General features: G+C 38.8%; 1 protein-coding gene across 1 annotated transcript; it reads right to left on the minus strand.

The window, feature by feature from the left end:
* Window positions 1-1,760: 1,760 nt before the first annotated feature.
* On the minus strand, window positions 1,761-16,290 carry ANGPTL5 (angiopoietin like 5). The gene is made up of 8 exons (XM_035008712.1): window positions 16,122-16,290; window positions 14,364-14,508; window positions 12,558-12,661; window positions 11,944-12,037; window positions 9,766-9,866; window positions 8,006-8,126; window positions 5,773-5,958; window positions 1,761-2,300 (listed from the first exon to the last, which is right to left on the minus strand). The coding sequence occupies exons 1-8, from the start codon at window positions 16,212-16,214 to the stop codon at window positions 1,981-1,983; spliced, it is 1,164 nt and encodes a 387-aa protein (XP_034864603.1). The 5' UTR covers window positions 16,215-16,290; the 3' UTR covers window positions 1,761-1,980.
* Between the last annotated feature and the right edge of the window lie 2,164 nt (window positions 16,291-18,454).

Consider the following 18,454-nt stretch of genomic DNA (forward strand, 5'->3'; position numbering starts at 1 on the left):
GTCGGGATAGTAGACAGCAAAGAAGGAACAGTTGTCCTGATCGCTTAGCTTCTCCCAAGGCTCAGGTCGCCTCATTTCTGGGAGCCCTGAGCTCAGGATCATTAACCAAAATATGCCTTCTCCTTCGCAACGGGGCCTGAGGCCTCTTGATACTTTGCAGCTTCTCACAAGGCTTCCTGGGGGCTGTTGCCCCTTAGCCATTCTGTGTTCCTCCGACCCGGTAGATGTCTTCCTCCACTGCCAAGACCCAGGCCCTCAACAGTGCCTCCATGAAATGCGTGGGGGCCACGGGGAACCATGTTCCCCCATGTGCGACCTGACCCTGTGCAGATCCTGGGTGTGATCTGTTCACAGCTTTGAGAGGCGATCAAAGCGAAAGAGATCTTGCGTGGTGACCCTGCCATTTTTGCCCATCCCTGAGCTCAGATCAGATTCTCTGTGCTGATCAAGCTCAGCCTACCTGGGCTGATGTCTCCCCTTGATCTACATCCTCGCATGTATTTCTAACTCAGTCTTCTTCCTACCTCAGTGTATCACCCTAACTTTGGACAACGTACTTTTCAGTTCGATACTGATTTTTGTCTCCCTCGTCTTTTTTTTTTATGTTATGTTTTTATTATTATGTGATGTTAATCACCATACATTACATCATCAATTTCTGATGTAGTGTTCCATGATTCATTGTTTGCGTATAACACCCAGTGCTCCATGCAGTACGTGCCCTCCTTAATACCCATCACCGGGCTAACCCATCCCCCCCCCTCTAAAACCCTGTTTGTTTCTCAGAGTCCATAGTCTCTCATGGTTCATCTCTCCCTCCAATTCCCCCCCTTCATTTTTCCCTTCCTTCTCCTAATGCCCTCCATGCTATTCCTTATGTTCCACAAATAAGTGAAACCATATGATAATTGACTTTCTCTGCTTGACTTATTTCACTTAGCATAATCCCTCATCTTTTTGATCAATGACTGACCCTTGGCTCAGGATGTTCCCTGCTCTTTTCCCAAGGAATACTTGCCGTTCCAGCTCTTTTCAACTTAGTGGAAAAAGTGGAGGGGACAGGCTTGTTCCAAGAGCTGCCTCTAGACTGCTGAGTAATGGCTCTTTCTCTGTTGTTCTTCACTTAAAGAAGTCCCTACCATTCTCACTGGCTTAATATAGGATAAAAGGACATAAATGTACAGTACATTTATTACAAACAAGAATAAAATTACTAAACACAATAAAATGTGGAAAAAAGGACTTTCTTTGTGCAGCAAACTCTTATTGCCTATAAAATATTGTGGAATCACCTGGAAATAGTAAAGTATTTAAACCATGTGTATATTAATCTGCACAGTTATTCCTTGTAATGGTCTTCAATAGAAATTATCTGTATATTATAGAGTTGACCATTTCTAATGAATATGGAAATAAATATAATGTTCCCTTCAATTTTCCTAACTATCTACTATAATACATGTTCTTTGAAGAGAAGGGACAGTTCTTTGAAAGGACAACAGACTCCAGGAAGACAACGTGCAATTTACTTAAAACAAATTTTATTACATATTGTTAATGTGCTTAGTAGTAAAAGCATACATTGAGCCATGTTTTATAAAACTCTACAAAAGTAAAGATTTCTTTTTTTTTTTTTAAAGATTTTATTTATTTACTTGAGACAGAGAGAATGAGATACATAGAGCATGAGAGGGAGGAGGGTCAGAGGGAGAAGCAGACTCCCCGCCGAGCAGGGAGCCCGATGCGGGACTCGATCCCGGGACTCCAGGATCATGACCTGAGCCGAAGGCAGTCGCTTAACCAACTGAGCCACCCAGGCGCCCAAAAGTAAAGATTTCTAATTAAACCCCTAACACCTAGATGTCATCTATAGTTAAATTTTGGCTAAATTGTTTGAAACAGTAAAAGGGGAAACCATGTAAAATCCCTTCTATATTATCAAAAATAACTGTGGAACGCACACTACAATTTAAAAGGAGATTACTTAAAATATGGATTGTAAATTCTTCTAATCTTCATTGAAACAGATTTAATCCTGACAGGTGCGTTGTTTTTGGTCCATGTGCCCCACTGGATTCCAGTTGCAAGCAATTTTCCGGGGAAGTGATGAATGCCATTTAAGTTCGCTAGACCACACTGGCTGAACCACCAGCCGGTGTTGTTACTCAGGTGACTACAGCTTTTCACGGACTGACCCTGGACTAGGCATGCAGGGCGACACCCATCATTATCCACATCCGATGTGCTGAAAGGCATTTCGTTTTGGTTTTCTTCTTTCCTGAAGCCCCGGAAAGCATCACCTGGGTAAAACAGATTTTTTTTACATGGGTACATTTAAAGGCACTTTTTGTAAATTTAATTGACCTTTACCAAAACTGTTGTTATAAAGCTTCACATCTAGAGCTAAGGTTTCGGTTATTTTCTACTAGGTATCGTATTAAAATTTCTCCTCCAGATTGCAATATAGCAGAACCTGGAAATGAATTCCTCAGCATGATAGGCATCGTTAAGTGGATATTTGATGTAAAATTACAATCCAAATGGAAGTTTGGCTGTGTAGACAGAATCAGATAATTTAGGCCAAAAATGATGCTGTACAAACCTGTCATACTTTGGGGAAGGTAATATGGTACTTGGTAATTTAGGGAAAAGAAGAATTTCTATGTAATAATAATACAGAGTACAGAATAAGTGTTCATGCCACTACCGTTCTCCATCGCTTGGCTGGAAAGGTTGCTGCCACCTTTCATTTTTTTTTAAAGATTTATTTTTATTTATTTGACAGAGAGAGAGATAGCGAGAGAGGGACACAAGCCGGGGGAGTGGGGGAGGGAGAAGCAGGCTTCCCGCCGAGCAGGGAGCCCAATGCGGGGCTCGATCCCAGGACCCTGGGATCATGACCTGAGCCCAAGGCAGACGCTCAACCAACTGAGCCACCCAGGTGCCCCTGCTGCCACCTTTCAGATGCTTCCATCTGTAAATGCACAAGTTGTTGGGTTTTATTTAGGGGTCACGAAGTTGGTATAAAAACCCAGTTGCTTCCAGCATGCCATCAGCTACACTACTGAGGTGCGCCTTTTCTTCATGGCTCCCCACACAACACATGGAGAGGAGTTGAAGGAAAACCATTTTTAAATGGCTGATGTTCATGTGTGGTATCCCTGATAGTCACCAAAACCTCAGAGTGAGCATCTTGGCCGAGAAGCCCATGTAAGTAAGTAGCAGGGGCAGAAGCCATGCCCTGTTTTACTAAAACTGTATAAACAGAAGGTTTTAATTAGTCCCTTACATGAGATCACACCTACAGGTAAACTTCGCTAATCTGGGGCGCTGGCTGGTGCAGTCCGTTGAGCGTCTGACTCTTGGTTTCACTCAGGTCCTGATCTCAGGGTCATGAGATCGAGCCCTGCGTTGGGCTCCGCACTCAGTGGGGAGTCTGCTGGAGATTCTCTCTCTGCCCCTCCCCACCTCCCACCCCCCCCACACACACACGCATGCGCACACTCTCTCTCAGTCTCTCTAAAATAAATAAATACATCTCTAAAAAAAAAAAAAACTTTGCTAATCTGTTTGAAACACCGACGTAAAGTGAAGTTATGCGAAATCTTTGAGGAATCCAAAGCCCACATTTGTTTCATTATGTTCCGAATGTTTGGGTCTTTGAGGAGCCTGGAGAATTTCCCAAGTGGTAGTGACCCATCCTATACCCCAGCTCTGCTTGTTATTAAAGCCTCTTACCCTACACTTCACAGGAAACAAAATGCCCACATTGCAGGGATTTGCAGGGAGAAGATAATTGTCAGCACCCACACAGAAGTTCGGATGAGAGACAACACTTAAGGAACATTGCCTAAATCATGATTCCTCCACAGATAGTTTCTTTGGACAAAGTCCAACCACCAGAACGGTTATATGTTATATGGGCTCCTCCCTGGGTTATATTTAATAAATAATTCTTAAAATATAGTGCATAGGGGGCGTCTGGCTGGCTCAGTCGGTGGAGTGTGCGACTCTTGATCTCGGAGTTGTAGCTTCAAGTCCCACGTTGGGTGTAGAGATGACTTACAAATAAAATCCTTAAAAAATAATACTATAATATAATATAATGCATAAGTCTATTTTCAAGACCTAGCCCAGTAAAACTCACTGCCATGTTTCCTGTGAGAGTGTACTTAGAACACAGCACTGTTTTCTCTGAGAACCCAAATAAAGCTCTCTCAAGTTTTAGAATCAAGAATATTTGTCCTCATGGAACAACTGTGTTGTTCAAAAGTTCAAATTTCATATTTCTATTTTTGCTCTGAGGTCAAAATCAAATTTGCAGCTCACCTCTACCATGCACCTGATCACACTTAACCCCCTGGTTTTATCTATGTTTCTATCTTTATGTTCTACTGACAACTTTTCTTTATCTTGATTGTATTATGTGATCATCTGTTGAAAGTTACTTAGCCTTACTGGGAAAATGCAGAGTATTTTCTGAGGGCAGAGTCTGAGGGCTCTGTGGTGAAAACACTTGCACCATTATAAATCGTATCCTCTAGATCCTACTCCAAGAGAGAAACCCACACAAACATTTCCTAACATAATATGTTCCATATTGAGATAGTTCTTTCCACTTTTATAGATGCAGCATTAAAAATCACATATTGTAACTCTTTAAAATTTTCCCTATACATCAAGATTGGAATTTCAGACCTCCACCTAATATCCCAAGGCTAAACCCCCTCGGGCAGCAGGGACTCCAAGCATACCCGACACCTCTTCATGCTCAGCCATTTTCCTCCTGCTGTGTCTTGGCTCAAGCTGTTCTCTTTGCCAACGTTCATTGGCCAGAAGCCTGTCCCTTCCTCCAAGTACAGATTAGTGGTTCTCAACTATAAGGATGCTGACATCTCCATCGTTGGATATAAGTAGCTAGTATATACTTTCAAAAAACCTTCCCCGTTAAATCTAACATTAACTCCTTGCTAGAAACTACCCTTCCGTGAAGATTTTCTAGTTGCAATCAGCTGGGATCCTTCTCTCCCTCTCTTAAATGCCCAAAGCTCTGTCAGTATTCAGTATTCCAAGTTTTTGGTTTTCTTTATCCTCCCTCTATATTGTACTCAGTTAAAGAACTGGGAACATATCTCACTCGTAAATATACACAACAAACAAGTGCCATGATGAGCAACAACAGGAGAGTTGAATTTGGTATTAACTCAAATTTAAGATTTTTCAGCATCAAATTATAAATTTAACATGATGTATTTTGAATTTCTTAAAAATTACATTTATTTGGAAATGAGTAGATGAATCAAGGTATAGTGAAAAAAAAATACCTACTTAACTAGCTGTTCTATCAACCTGGCTCCTTGCCCTGGCTCATGTGTGGTGAGCTGGGACTTGTGGGCAAGTCCCTTAATCTTAGGTTCCTTCAGCTGGAAAGTGAGAACAGAGATCAGCTCTAACATTCTACAATTTCTAAATGCCAACCTCTCATAACATGAGAATGTCAGCAATTCCTTCCCAGCCTGCCCCATAGACTCTCCTTCTAAAGAGTCAATTGCAATTACACATGGAAAATAGTTTTAAAGAATATAAGCTCTTCAAAATCATGAGATTGTTCAATGATCATAGCAGGGCCTCAAAACTCAGGGTTCTCATTGCTAATCTATTTGTTCTCAGTTATGTGTCCTAGAGCAAGAGAAACGCATTACTTTATCTTCCCCTAATACTGAGTCAGCTATATTTAAATATCCTGCATAATTTGGGGAATAAAAAACTTACCAGCATTTCCTGAATACCGTCCTAAGTGCATCTTAAAAAATCTTGTTTCATCTTCTAGCCAAAAGTTATCATATGATGCATAAGCAAATGTGTCATCTTCAGATTCCAATGCAATATACAGCATAAAACTGGTATTTTTCTGATTTACTATATAAAAAATCTTTTTTAGTCCTAGCCAAAATTCACCTGTTAAAAAAAAAAGTTTTTTAACATATTTTAATACAACTTAGAATAACCTTTTATTATTGAGTGTTTGGTGTTGTTTAGTTTTTAACACTGAAATGGCTCACATAAATTATTTGAGAGACTAGATAACCCTCACTCAAATTATCAGTGTTTGCCTAATTTACAAAATATATGCATATGTATTGTTTGTATATGGACACATACGTATTTGTGTATGTATGTGTGTGTACATGCATACATACACGTGTGTATGTATATAAGCATGTTTATGTACATATGCACACACACACACATGTAATCTTCCCCCTTCTATGTCACCAGACTGGGGCAACTAGACTGTTTTATTTTTACTCTCACCAAAATAAATTCAAAAATTCATTTGACGACTAACTAAAATTTCAAGATCTACCTCAAGGTATGTCAACAAAGAAGCTGTTGAAATATAATGGCAGGTAACAAAATGATGTGTGCTCATAAACGTGAAGAGTTTTAACCTCCAAATCAGCAGCTCCTAAAGAAACATTTCCTGAAAATGCTCAGTTGAAATTATTTTTTTTGTCTTTCAGAATGATGCCCTGTGAACAAGCATTTCTTCGTTAGAATGCAGTGTGTCAGCTACCTACAAATAAACATGTCATGTCATGTGATGAATGAAAATGAATTCCGGGATGAATTAGGAAACAGTGTTGGGACTGCATGCTCTTTGCATGGTCTACTGCGGCTTTGGGCCTCCCCCCGCCCACCTTGGCACGGCCTCTGCTCTAACATACATGCCCCCAGCTGAACCCTGAGATGACTGAGGGAAGGACGGGGCTAGTGGGAACAAACTTCCGAGAGTTGGAGAGTTGGGGGACAGAGTGACAGCATTCACGTGGTTGAAACTCTAGCTAGGGCACCACGTTCCCCTCAGGGCTGACGGGGGCATTCTAACTGCACGCCCACGCGGGAGTGGAAATTACCCTGAAGAAAAGGCAGGAAGGAAGGGGGTCCACTTGGTGTCTCCAGTCTGTGACACTCCATTATAAATGTCTTCGCCATCTTGCCCCTCTCCCCAGCCCCTAATTTGAATTAACAATATATTTTCCTTAATCCCAAGTTTGTTTTTTAAACTATACCAAGTACAGTCTGTTCACATGACATATACCTGCCTAAAGACCTCTGTCTCAAAACTCAGATAATTTCCCCGTAGAAATAAGCATCAAGGGAGAAGGATGACAATTCAGAGCCTGTAGATCTATGACTGCTGAAATCAGGAGATAGCACTTGCCAGAAAATTAGAGGTAATGCTGGGAAAATACACTTTATTAACCGTGCTCCGTGACATGGCATCTGTCCAGCCGCCTTCCTAACACTTCATTACATGTCCCATGCTTTCTAAAATCATTAGCGTGCAGGTGGGATTGTAGCAAGAGAACTAACACCCCTGCTTACTAAATCGTTGGACGATGTTATCACGGGATGTTAAAGCTTTTAAATTAAAACAACAGTAACTTAAAATAACAGCATGAAAATGATCAAAATCACCTGCAAAACTTCCAACAAAGTTCAAATTCTGCAGTGGTCAGAAATACTGGCATTCCTATTTGCTGGCAAAGGTAATGCTGTCATGCGGGTACTATGTGAACAGATTTCAGAAATTTTTATAAAATACTACTCCCAGGTCACGTGATTTGAATTTGTACCGCTGTGCACCTCAGTTCTCCATTCGCAGAGACATACCACACATGCCAAGCGTTTCAAGGTTCGTGACAACCCTGCCCTCCCATTCAGTGTTTCATTCTACAAATAGTTGTTGAGCATCTACCAGAATTCTGCTGGGTACACAGTAAATGCTTAATAATTACCCAGGTTAGAACTTTTCAACACGTATCTAAAGATAAGGATTTCCAGATCCCAACCCAAGACCCACTCGTTCTAAGTAACACAAATGAAGAGAAAGTAATTTGAGAGAGGATTTGCTGTTTTTGCTTGTGATGTGACCTACAGAGAAACAGTCCATAGGTGTCATGCCAAAAAGAAGAAAAAAAGAGGAGAAATAAGATTTGACCTAAAAGGTCACCAAATCCGTCCAGATAATCACACCACAGCCTTTGGAAATCAATGACCCCGTCAACCCTCTTCTGTATCACGGTCCATCCACCTCCTCGGTAATCCATGTCACACATTACCTAAGACAGACCCAGAAAAGATAAAAATCATATACTATCATTTTCATTCGTTGACATAAAGCTCATGCTTCACCCTGAAGCCCAGAGAAAGCTAAGACAGTTCCACGGAGTTTCAACGCAGTTGTATGCTATTCATATATTCAAATGTAAATCTCTAGAAATAATGCTGTTTGTTTTAAGACAAACCTGCAGCTAAGCTAATGACAGCTCCCTGTGTCAGTAATTCGTTTACATACGTAAGTGTTCTATCCTCGAATTCCTCAACTCCATGGATATTTTTCAGTTGAGTGGTAGTGCTACCAATCTGATGTAGCAGCATGAGGTATCTGCAAATTCACTTTTCCTTTGAATGAAAACACTGATTTTTTAAAGTGTTCATTAAATATGCCCGTGTACCTGTCTTCAATTACTCTTTTCTCCAAAAGCCTGAAAGGCCTGTGTTCAGACTGGTCTCTGCAGACAGAACGGTGTGATCTGTGCCCCACCTCAGCCCGTATCCCTAGCTGCACCTCTGAATGCCCCTAAGAGGACAGCTGGAGGGACCCAGGGAACCGACATGGGGAGAAAATCCAAGCAAGCGTCCCCATCCGAAACTCCCTGCACACGGAGAAAGGCAGCCTGGAGGAAGTTAGGTAATAAACACCTCCCCATGGCTTGAGAAGGTAATTATGCATCCCACTCTTGACAAAATCAGAAGCCTTCCCTCTCCTCGTATGTTCAGGCTCATTTTTGAATCTCTAGGTGAAGCAAGTTAGGTAATTTTAAAATTACTTCCCATCTAAACCCCAATTTTTTGACATCTTGTCAATAGATGAGAAAATAATGTTAGAAATAAATAAATTTAATAACTTCAGGATGAGAAACTGGTACTTTCTACTCAGAAAAATTATGTTATTGTGTAATGAGATTATCAATAAGATGTGATAATGACATCATAAACTTTCTTACGCACAAAAGAGTGAACAGCAAAAATTATATATAAATAATTTATATGTTATTGTATATGTAATATTCTAGGTTAATAATATGACATTATATATATCCTGTCAATAACAGTAATTTCTGATAGAAATTTCTTCCAGAAATCATAGCATAGGACTACTAAAGATAGACATGAGGGTAATTTATCTTACTCAATTTAAAAATGGTTTTAATTTTAAAAAAGGTTTTCTCAATCTGTCTCACACTTTAGTGAAAGGTTTTTTGTAATTATTAATTTCTTATGTAATCACATGAAACCATCTGTCACCTTCATGTATGGGAAGGGAAATCAAAGTTTCTTTAGCAAGTTCCAAGGCAGAGCACCCCACTACTTTCTAATATCCACAAGATAATTAAAGCAAGCATTTATATGCATATTTCTGCCTACTGTAAAGATAATATAAGCTCTTACACCAAATGGATTTACTTCAAAGAGTATAAACATGAAACCTCAAATGGAAAAGTGAAAGACTCTCAAGCTGTTTTACAGGTTCGTGGTTTGGGCAAAGAATTTCAGGAAACCAAAATTTTGAAACTGGAACTTCTACCCATTTATATTAAAAATTTCAAGAAAAAAATATTAAAACAATTGAATTTTTAATATTAATTAAGTAGATTGGCTGCTTATCCTGTTTCATATGATAAGGGAAAACTTTACCTCAAACGGGTAACTAGATCCTTCCGGGTAGATTATATATAAACCACTTGGAGTTCTGGTGACAGAGCCAATGGTATCTTTAATATCAGTACAATCTAAACCTAGAAAAGTAAAACCAGTTAGGATATTTTCAAGTGCACATTTAAGCCTTAATCATTTTACTGTAGAGATCTGACAGTGCTCTCTGAAATTATAATTTCCATTAATAATATGATGATTTTAACTTTTTAGAAATGAAAAATGATCTCTATTTTAGAAATCAGGAGAAAATACTCGCAAGAAATGGGATTAAGGAATTCGTGTTGCAATAAACCTTTACTAATAACATCACTGTTAGTGATTAGTACTCCATACTGCTTAAATGTTCCATTTGGGATCCACATTTATTTAATATATTTTATAATTATGCATTCTCTCACCCAATAAATAATGCTCTTTCCTGAATCTAGGCTTATTTGGGGGGCATAATGTGTGAAGGAAATCTATATGAATGGGAAGGAGAAACCCAAATGAGTAAGTAGATTAACGACAGGTGACACATCCTTGACTACTGGAAACTTCAGAGACTCTAGTCGGGAAGCACCGTTACAAGAGCCAAAGGGAGAGGACGAGAAAATCACTTTCTTCACCAAAAAGAAATTATGCTTGAGGCCAGAGCCTGCTCTGCGGCCAATAGTTAGAACTGTAGCATCCTGTAATCACCTTCTCCAAAGCATCCCACTTCCCAGGGGATTGTAAGCATATTATTTGGATATGGATATTACATTTTATTCTAAGACACTTTGTGTTATCTTTTATAAATGTAATAAAATAAATGCAACCCTTACATTGTTAATTACCCAGAGAAACAAACACATGCAAGCCTTTGACTCCAGAACCAGAAGCCTATTAGAGTCCTAGCCCTACTCCTTAGCAGCCGAGAACCCTTAGCTAGGTTACTCAACCACTTTTCTTCTTCTATCGTTGTAACAATGCTGTCTACTTTATAGTGTTATTCTGGTGATTACATAGTGAGGTGTTATATAAAGCACACATATGCAGCAAATGTCTACAAAAAATTATCTATTGAAGATTATTTGTTTCCCCCTTTTTCTCCAGAAGATAACGGGTTTGTTGCCTTTGTTCTGAATTGCTAAGAGACATTCTTCTAGAACCTTGGACGCAAGTAGATATGATAAGAGTTCACAATAAAGGACCGATCTGGGTTGGAATACACACTTCGCTATCACCATCCAAATAAATGTGCGCACATTCTTTAGATTTTTCTGGGCTGCATATTCCTCCTCTGATGATGATCATCATCACAGCAAAGCCTTATATTGTCTTACTGTGCATCAGGCACTATTTGAAGAGCTTTTCGCGCACTTGGTCATATAATCCTTGCAACAACTGTAGGAGGTAAGTGCATCATCAGTCAGCTGATAAGGAAATTGCATGAGTTAGTGGAAGGCGGGCGGTCCGGCCTCAGCGCCCATGTTCCTAACTACACGAGGTACAATAAAATAATATAAAATAAAATAACATACGCAAGTGCCTGTCTTAAACCTGACACTTAGGAGATTCTCAGTAATTGTTTATTTCCTTCCCTTCGTAAGGAAGAAAGATCATACCCTAGGCCCTCAATCATATTTATTTACTTGGAACTCTTTGGTATTCATTCACATTTGTAAGATATGATACGGTGTTTTCCTTAGAAACCCAGGCCTCTGGGAATTACTATACTGTATTTTTATACAAAAAGCTCTAAATTCCACTTTATTTCTGTCTTAAGTTTTTCTTTTCAAATTTTATGTTCCAATTTGAAATATTTGGAACATATCAAAAGTACTCCACAGGTGGAAAGAACTCTGAAACCTTCTTTTCTTCTAACTGAAGATTAATCATGAATAAAATGTAGGTCAGCCCAGAAACGACATACATAAAACCATGCGGTTTCCAACAAATTCAGGATGTACATTTGGTACAGCATGGCCTTCAGATGCTCGAAAACCTTCCCGACTTAGGAAAGCACATTTGTCCGGGTTGAAGTCTGCCCAGGGGCAGGTAGGACTCCTCCAGTCCATTAGATAATAGCGAGCTCTATTTTATAAACAAAACCCCTAAAGGCACCAAGTTGTCCGGGAAAATCTGGAGCAATTAAAGACAAGTACGAAAAGTCCGAAATAGCAAAGTTCTCACCATGTGACTGAACCGGCCTGTGGGGAAAAGGATCCAGGTGCTTTCTGAAAACTTCTGTGGTCAGAAGGAGAACCCGGTTCATGAGCTCGTTAACCTGAACACACAGGCGCACCTTTAAGCATTTTATATTCGAACAAAACCCCTTCCCCTGAATTCTATAGCTGGCATCCCCGAGCTTCTTACAAACCCATCTCTGCAGTATATAATAATGCCCACTGCCCCCCACCCCCGCACTGCACCCCTCACCCCTACAGCAAGGCTGCAAAGGAGCAGCACAGACTCCCTTCAGGTGTGGCTCCCACCTGCCCGCTGGGCAGCGAGCAGCCTTGCAGGCCCCCAACCTGTCCCTTCCAGCTCCCCCTCGCACACTGTGGGGCTCCCGGTGGGCGCCACTTAGGGCCTGCATCTTTCAGGCAGTTGTCCCCATACACCCACCACCTCCCCAGCACCAGCTCCAAGCAGCTTTGTGTCCGCCTGAGGCTTGCTATGATGCCCCTAACAGAGCAGGCCCTAAACACACACCTGGACGTGACCGCATTGCAAAATGAAATAGCTGTACCTCCAACCATATCGATGAATATGTGCAGTAACAACACCAGAGAACAGATCCATACCTGATTGGATAAATAATCCAAGGAAGTCTGTTGCTCGTCCATCATGTTTCTTAGCAGCTTTTTGGTACTTCGGGTGTAGGAAACAATAGAATTTTGCAAATTTCCTTAAATCATAATAAAAAGTGTTGGCTAAATATTAGATTGTTAGAGAAAATAGAGTGAAAAATCATGAATTTTACATGATCTTGGATAAATATGTAGACACAATAATATCTCAATCTATCTAAATACTCCAGTTAGTATAATTTTTGTTTAACCAAGAAAATAACTGTCTTAACACTTCTTAGTGAAACTATGCTTTCCAATAGTTTAGATGACCCCCAAATAATTTAATCTCATGTAACAGATACACAACATTTGGAATATTAATTCTGACTTCATAAGATGAGAGATACAAAAGCAGGAGGTCCAGAAGTCCTCAATTCTTACCATATAAGGAAGTAAAAGGCAATAATCCATATCATGCAAGTTAATTTTCAAAATAAATGTTTCTCTTAGTTTGTTCTATTACTGCTGCATATTTTTATATAAGCAAATAGCAAACACACATATACACAGTAAGTCTTAGTCAAAGTTTCAGTTGGTTGGTTTCTGATTGAACTTTTACTATATGTTTTTCTTTGAAAAAGTTTTTTTTTAATTTTAAAGCAATTGTATTCTTAGAAGGGTTGCCAGAGCAATACAGATAACCCAAATCGTCGGAGAGCAGGCTTCCGTGGTGTCCCTGGATGTTTCAGTCTGTACTTCTTATGCCCGAGACATTCTCTACGATACAACCCTCAAAACCAGGAACTAATCATACACTATGTTGTATTTCCCAGACCAGTTATAGTGATGATGTCCTTTATAATAAAAGCATCTACATATATTGCACACAGTATTCTTCAAAAGATTATTTCTAATTTTCACTCTCACAGCAGAATCACATTAATAATCCTTGATGTCTTAAAACCAACCCCACCCAGCTTCATCCCTCTTTTTCACTTTCAGTCTCTCGCTTTCTGTTAGATTCTTCCTGGATTTAGACGTCTGTCTTAAGGGACAGTACCCACGGGGCACTCACCAGCCTGAGAAACCAGAGGTGCTCATGGTGCACATAGAATTAAGCACATAATTTGTCCTAGGATGTCCACCCTGTAAGAGCTAGACTAGAGCATCACCCCCTCCCTCCCCGATCCCCCTTCTTTATCTTGCCCACCATGTGCATGTAATAGACCATGAAAATTCCTGCACTGTTACTGAATAGTTTTAAACAAAAATCAAGACTTAAACATTTGTTTTTATGCTTTGCTACATAAATTGTCTATGAATTTGTATTACACTTGTTGTGGCAGCTATTCAGTATTAATGGATTCCCCCTCAAAACTAAGGAGCAATTTCCTAGTGGCTCAGAGGGAAGATCAAAAATAGCCGTTGGTGGATTGATAAAATACAGCTCTCAGCGCCCTCTGCCCTCTGTGGGCAGCAGATGCCACAGGGCTGTGTATAAGAAGGATTCATTCATTCACTCACCAAATATTTACTAAGCACCTACCATGTGCCAAACACAGAAAACTTCTGGCCTAGGATGATCAAGATACATATAAAATGACCCAAACACATCAAGGAGGGCATGTGATGTGATGAGCACTGGGTGTTACTTGCAACTGATGAATTATTGAACACTACATCTGAAACTAATGATGCTAATTGAATTTAAATTTTTAAAAAATGACCCAAACAAAGCTAAGGCCTATTTCCTTCTATGTATACCCTAGAAATAATAAATCATACACCCTTATAATTGTGGTCATTTTTAATACTTACTACACATAAAATGTTTTTCTTCTCGTGTAATTTTAATTTTACCATCACATGACTCCTCACAGTCTTCCTTATAAACAGTATCATTACTTTTACTCTCATCTTTTGCATTAGATACGTCTTCTACAACATTAACTGCTGGAGAGTCCTTTACGTTAAAAAATAGAAATAAGAGAACAATATATGAAGTATGTTCTATACATAATACATAATAAATAAGAAGAGTGCATGGAAAAGATGAAATTTTAGGACGTACACAAGGATGATCGTTAGAAAGAAAAAAAAAAACAATGAACTGGTTAGTTAAACTTCCACAAGTAAACCTTATGGGTAAGTTTTAGGTAAGAATAAAAGTATATGTTAATTCAATATTTTTGCTCTGCCTTCTTCTTCTCCAATTCCTAAGGGATATATTTAGGGTCTACTTTCCATTACATGGCTCCGTGGCCTTGACCTTGAACTTTGGCCCATTCGGTGTCTGATCCAGCGCCCAGCCTTCCCTCCTCCAAGCATCTATCTGGCAGTCTGAAGTTCCTTGACCAGGACTAGGAAGGTTCCCTGAGATATCTACACTTCTATGCCAGATGGGCTTTCTGCCAGCAACCTATTATTAGGAATTGGGGGCGGGAGGGCGGAGGTATGTGTGGAAGGCTTGTTGCTTTTGTAGAAACTAATAAGCTATTTACAGATTTGAAAGGTCAAATACTCATTGGTTTGAAAGATATCAGTGACAGTAGTAAAAAAGCACGGAATTTTGCAAAATCAACAACAGATGTCATCTTGGAAAGCCAACTACAGCTGCCATTCCAAATGTATTGATTTCTGTTGGTAAATACTGGTTTTCCGATATGAAAACATTCTTTGGTAGAAGTCACATAGATTTAAATAAATGTTATTAAAAGAAAATAGTAACAAGCTTTACCTCCCTTTGACCTGGATATTGAGAGAAAGGTAAAGAGCTAATCATATTATAAAAGATATTTGCCCCCAAAAGACCCTGGCATTTTGTTACATTGACCTATTTTTAACTTCTTGCTCTTTCCCTTCTCCTCCTGTAATAATTGGCATACTGATGTTTTCAAAAACCTAGGTGACAACCATATTTTTTCAGCTCTAAGTAAATAAAGTTTTTAATTTTTAGTATTTTAGAGAATTGTATTATTAATATTTGTGTGGCTCTCCTAAAATTTATTCTTTATTCAACCTTAGAACTTTGAATTTGTATTGATACCATGGTGAATACATTGTAAAATATTTTAAAATTATAAACCAATATTTGAATATGTACACATTCAAATCCCCATCTACTTAGAGTACTGCATATACTTTATTAGCTGTCACACATTGTTTTAAATAAAAGTTTCTAATTTCCTAGGTAACCACTCACAAGACTGTATTTGAAATATAAACACTTATAGAATACTCATTTTTTTAAACAGCAAAGTGAATTTTTTCTTATTACCTATCAGATATTTCATTATCAAAGTTAACCTGAAAGTTGCTGGCTAGTTTTTAACCTAGGCCTGTAATTTCTTTAAAATTTTTTTCATTAGAAATGTGTTAAGTGACAATCCTCAATTTATGGTTTCCTAAGTTTAAAAATAATATCATTTAAGCAGAGTCTCAGCATTCTAAATAAACACTTTAATCTTTCCATGATTACATTGGGTACTACAATTAATCTTTTCAAACTTTTAATATGTATCTTGAAAACAATATACCCATACTTCCTAGCTAAAATAATATTGCTGAAATTCTTACCTTAGAATGATGTACACAGTTACCTTGTATAACTTGTCCACAAATAAAAATAAATGTATTTAAGAATAAAAGTGAAGCTTGAGGAAGATACATTATATTCTTCTTGGAGAAATGAAAAACTTCTTCAAATATCAGTCAGCTCTCTGTTGAAAGAACTGCAGTGCATAGAGTCTTCAGCTGAAAGCTTCTGGAAGGTGTTCAACAAAAACAGAAGCCAATACTTACTGGTTTCCATGCCCTCGTTTGAAACAACACCCTTCATATGAAAAACAAGGTAGCCATAGAGATCCTGTCATTTTTAAGTTATACAAACCTTTTTTTATGGCTATACGCCTGCTGTTAGAATATAGGCAATAGCTAGATAAATAAGTAAATAGATAAAGCATGAATTTATAAGCCCACCTAATGTTTATGAGTTGGATTTTTGGGGACCTTGGAAAAAACACCTTTGATAAAATATCCCTCAATAATTGTAAACCAGTTTGCATAAAAATAGTAAGGAAGTAGACATGAATGATGGAGTAGAAAGAAGGTTATATTAAAATTGTTTTTACAAAACGCTAAGCAGAAATCTAATCAACGTGGATATCCAGGACAGCTAATTCAGTAAAAAGTAAGCTTCCCCCTGAATTTAGCTTTCAGGGATGGTCATATTAATCACATAAATGCCAAATTTCTAGGACTCTGATTTGTATGTAACATCTATGTTACTAAAACTTCAAAAATTCTGAATGTCAGGGAACTATTATTACTGAAAATTACCACTCTCTAAGAGCTGATAGATCAATGTCTATAATGAGTCTCCAAATAACCCCTTACACACTTCCTTCTCTTCATTATATAAACATGCCTAAATATTCACTATACTAAAATTAAATAAAATAAAAGGATCCAAACCTTTCCTGAGTCTTGCTTCCTGTTCCACGTATTACGTTCTCCACTCCCTTTTCCCAGCCCGAGAACTACCATAGTGTTTCTGGGGCTAATCATGCTGACTGGGGCACAGTAGGCACTCAAATGCTGATTAATGAATTAATACTTTCAAACAATTAAGTATTCTCTGACTGTGCTTCCTCACCGTCCACTATTAAACCCAAACACTCTTCTCTTACTCTCGAGCCTCTCCAGCAGGCAGCATGAGGCGGCTGCTGGCATTGGCTCTGAGACCAACTCGAATCTTGATTCCACCCCGCCTTCGCTCTGGAATCTTGAGCAAAGTTATCTAGTATCACTATAGCTTAACTACTTCCTCTGTAGAATGAGGATTATGCTGTGGATTCAATGATTTAATATACATAAGCACTCAGCACAGTGCCTCAGAGAAAGCAGGCACTCAAATGTTAGGGGTCACTATTATTACTATTATTTGACTTGATCTATAATGCAGTCTAACATTGCTGACATTATTGATGACCCTTATAATCTGTATTACGAGTAGATGAGCACTTATCTTTAATTTCTGGTTGAAGTCTTAGAAAACTTAATGAATATGGCAGAACTTCAGTAATTTTAAATCAGCCAGATGTTAAAATTCTTTGTTCTTTCATAGCTTTCCCAGAAACAAATCCAGGAAATTCTTACTGGAGCAAGAAAATACTTCAGCAGAAGATGGAAAAAAAATAGCCTCAGCCAAGAAGAAAGTGAAAGCTCAGGAAATTATCCCTCACAGGCTGCTTTGCATAACTCACAAGGTTATTACAGTACGCAAATTAGATAAGTTATGTGGACATGCTTTGTAACCATAAAGAGGTTATTATTAGTTTCTTTTGTAAACAGAACACCATTAACAGTTTATGAGGTATGTTAATGAAGTTGGGTGTCTACTAGGCATCTCCTCCTTAGATCGTGTCTGAAGCCCAAATCTTATTCCTTCCACCTTCAACCTGTTCCTCCCCATTTTAGTAAATGGCAATACTTGTCATCCAATTGGTCCAGCCCCAAATCATAGAGTCACATTTCATTCTTTTTTCACTCACTTGAAACACAACCATTTTACCCACTTGCCCCAGCCATTCACCAATACCTCTTACTGGCTCAAGGTTTAAAATTCTGAACACTTCTGGGGCACCTGGGTGGCTCGGTTGGTTAAGCGACTGCCTTTGGCTCAGACCATGATTCCAGGGTCCTGGGATGGAGTCCCGCACAGGCTCCTGGCTCAGTGGGGGCCCTGCTTCTCCCTCTGCCCCTACCCCACTTATGCTCTCTTTCTCTCTCTCAAATAAAAATAAAATCTTTAAAAATAAATAAAATTCTGAACATTTCTTACCACCTCAATTACCACCATCCTACTCCCAGCTTCCATGATCTCTCACCTAACCTACTATAACAACATT

Source organism: Mirounga leonina, unplaced genomic scaffold (assembly GCF_011800145.1).
Source record: "Mirounga leonina isolate KUSES-001 unplaced genomic scaffold, KU_Mleo_1.0 Mir_153, whole genome shotgun sequence".
NCBI classification, from domain to species: domain Eukaryota; kingdom Metazoa; phylum Chordata; class Mammalia; order Carnivora; family Phocidae; genus Mirounga; species Mirounga leonina.

Bases quoted from the DNA above. Each gene is read 5' to 3' on its own strand.
- ANGPTL5 (XM_035008712.1), bottom strand. From the start codon at position 16,214: ATGTATCTTCCTCAAGCTTCACTTTTATTCTTAAATACATTTATTTTT. The intron at 14,509-16,121 runs GTAAGAATTTCA...TTTAACGTAAAG, and splicing joins ACTGTGTACATCATTCTAAG to GACTCTCCAGCAGTTAATGT. The intron at 8,127-9,765 runs GTAAAGTTTTCC...GGTCTGTCTTAG, and splicing joins GATCTAGTTACCCGTTTGAG to GTAATGTGTGACATGGATTA.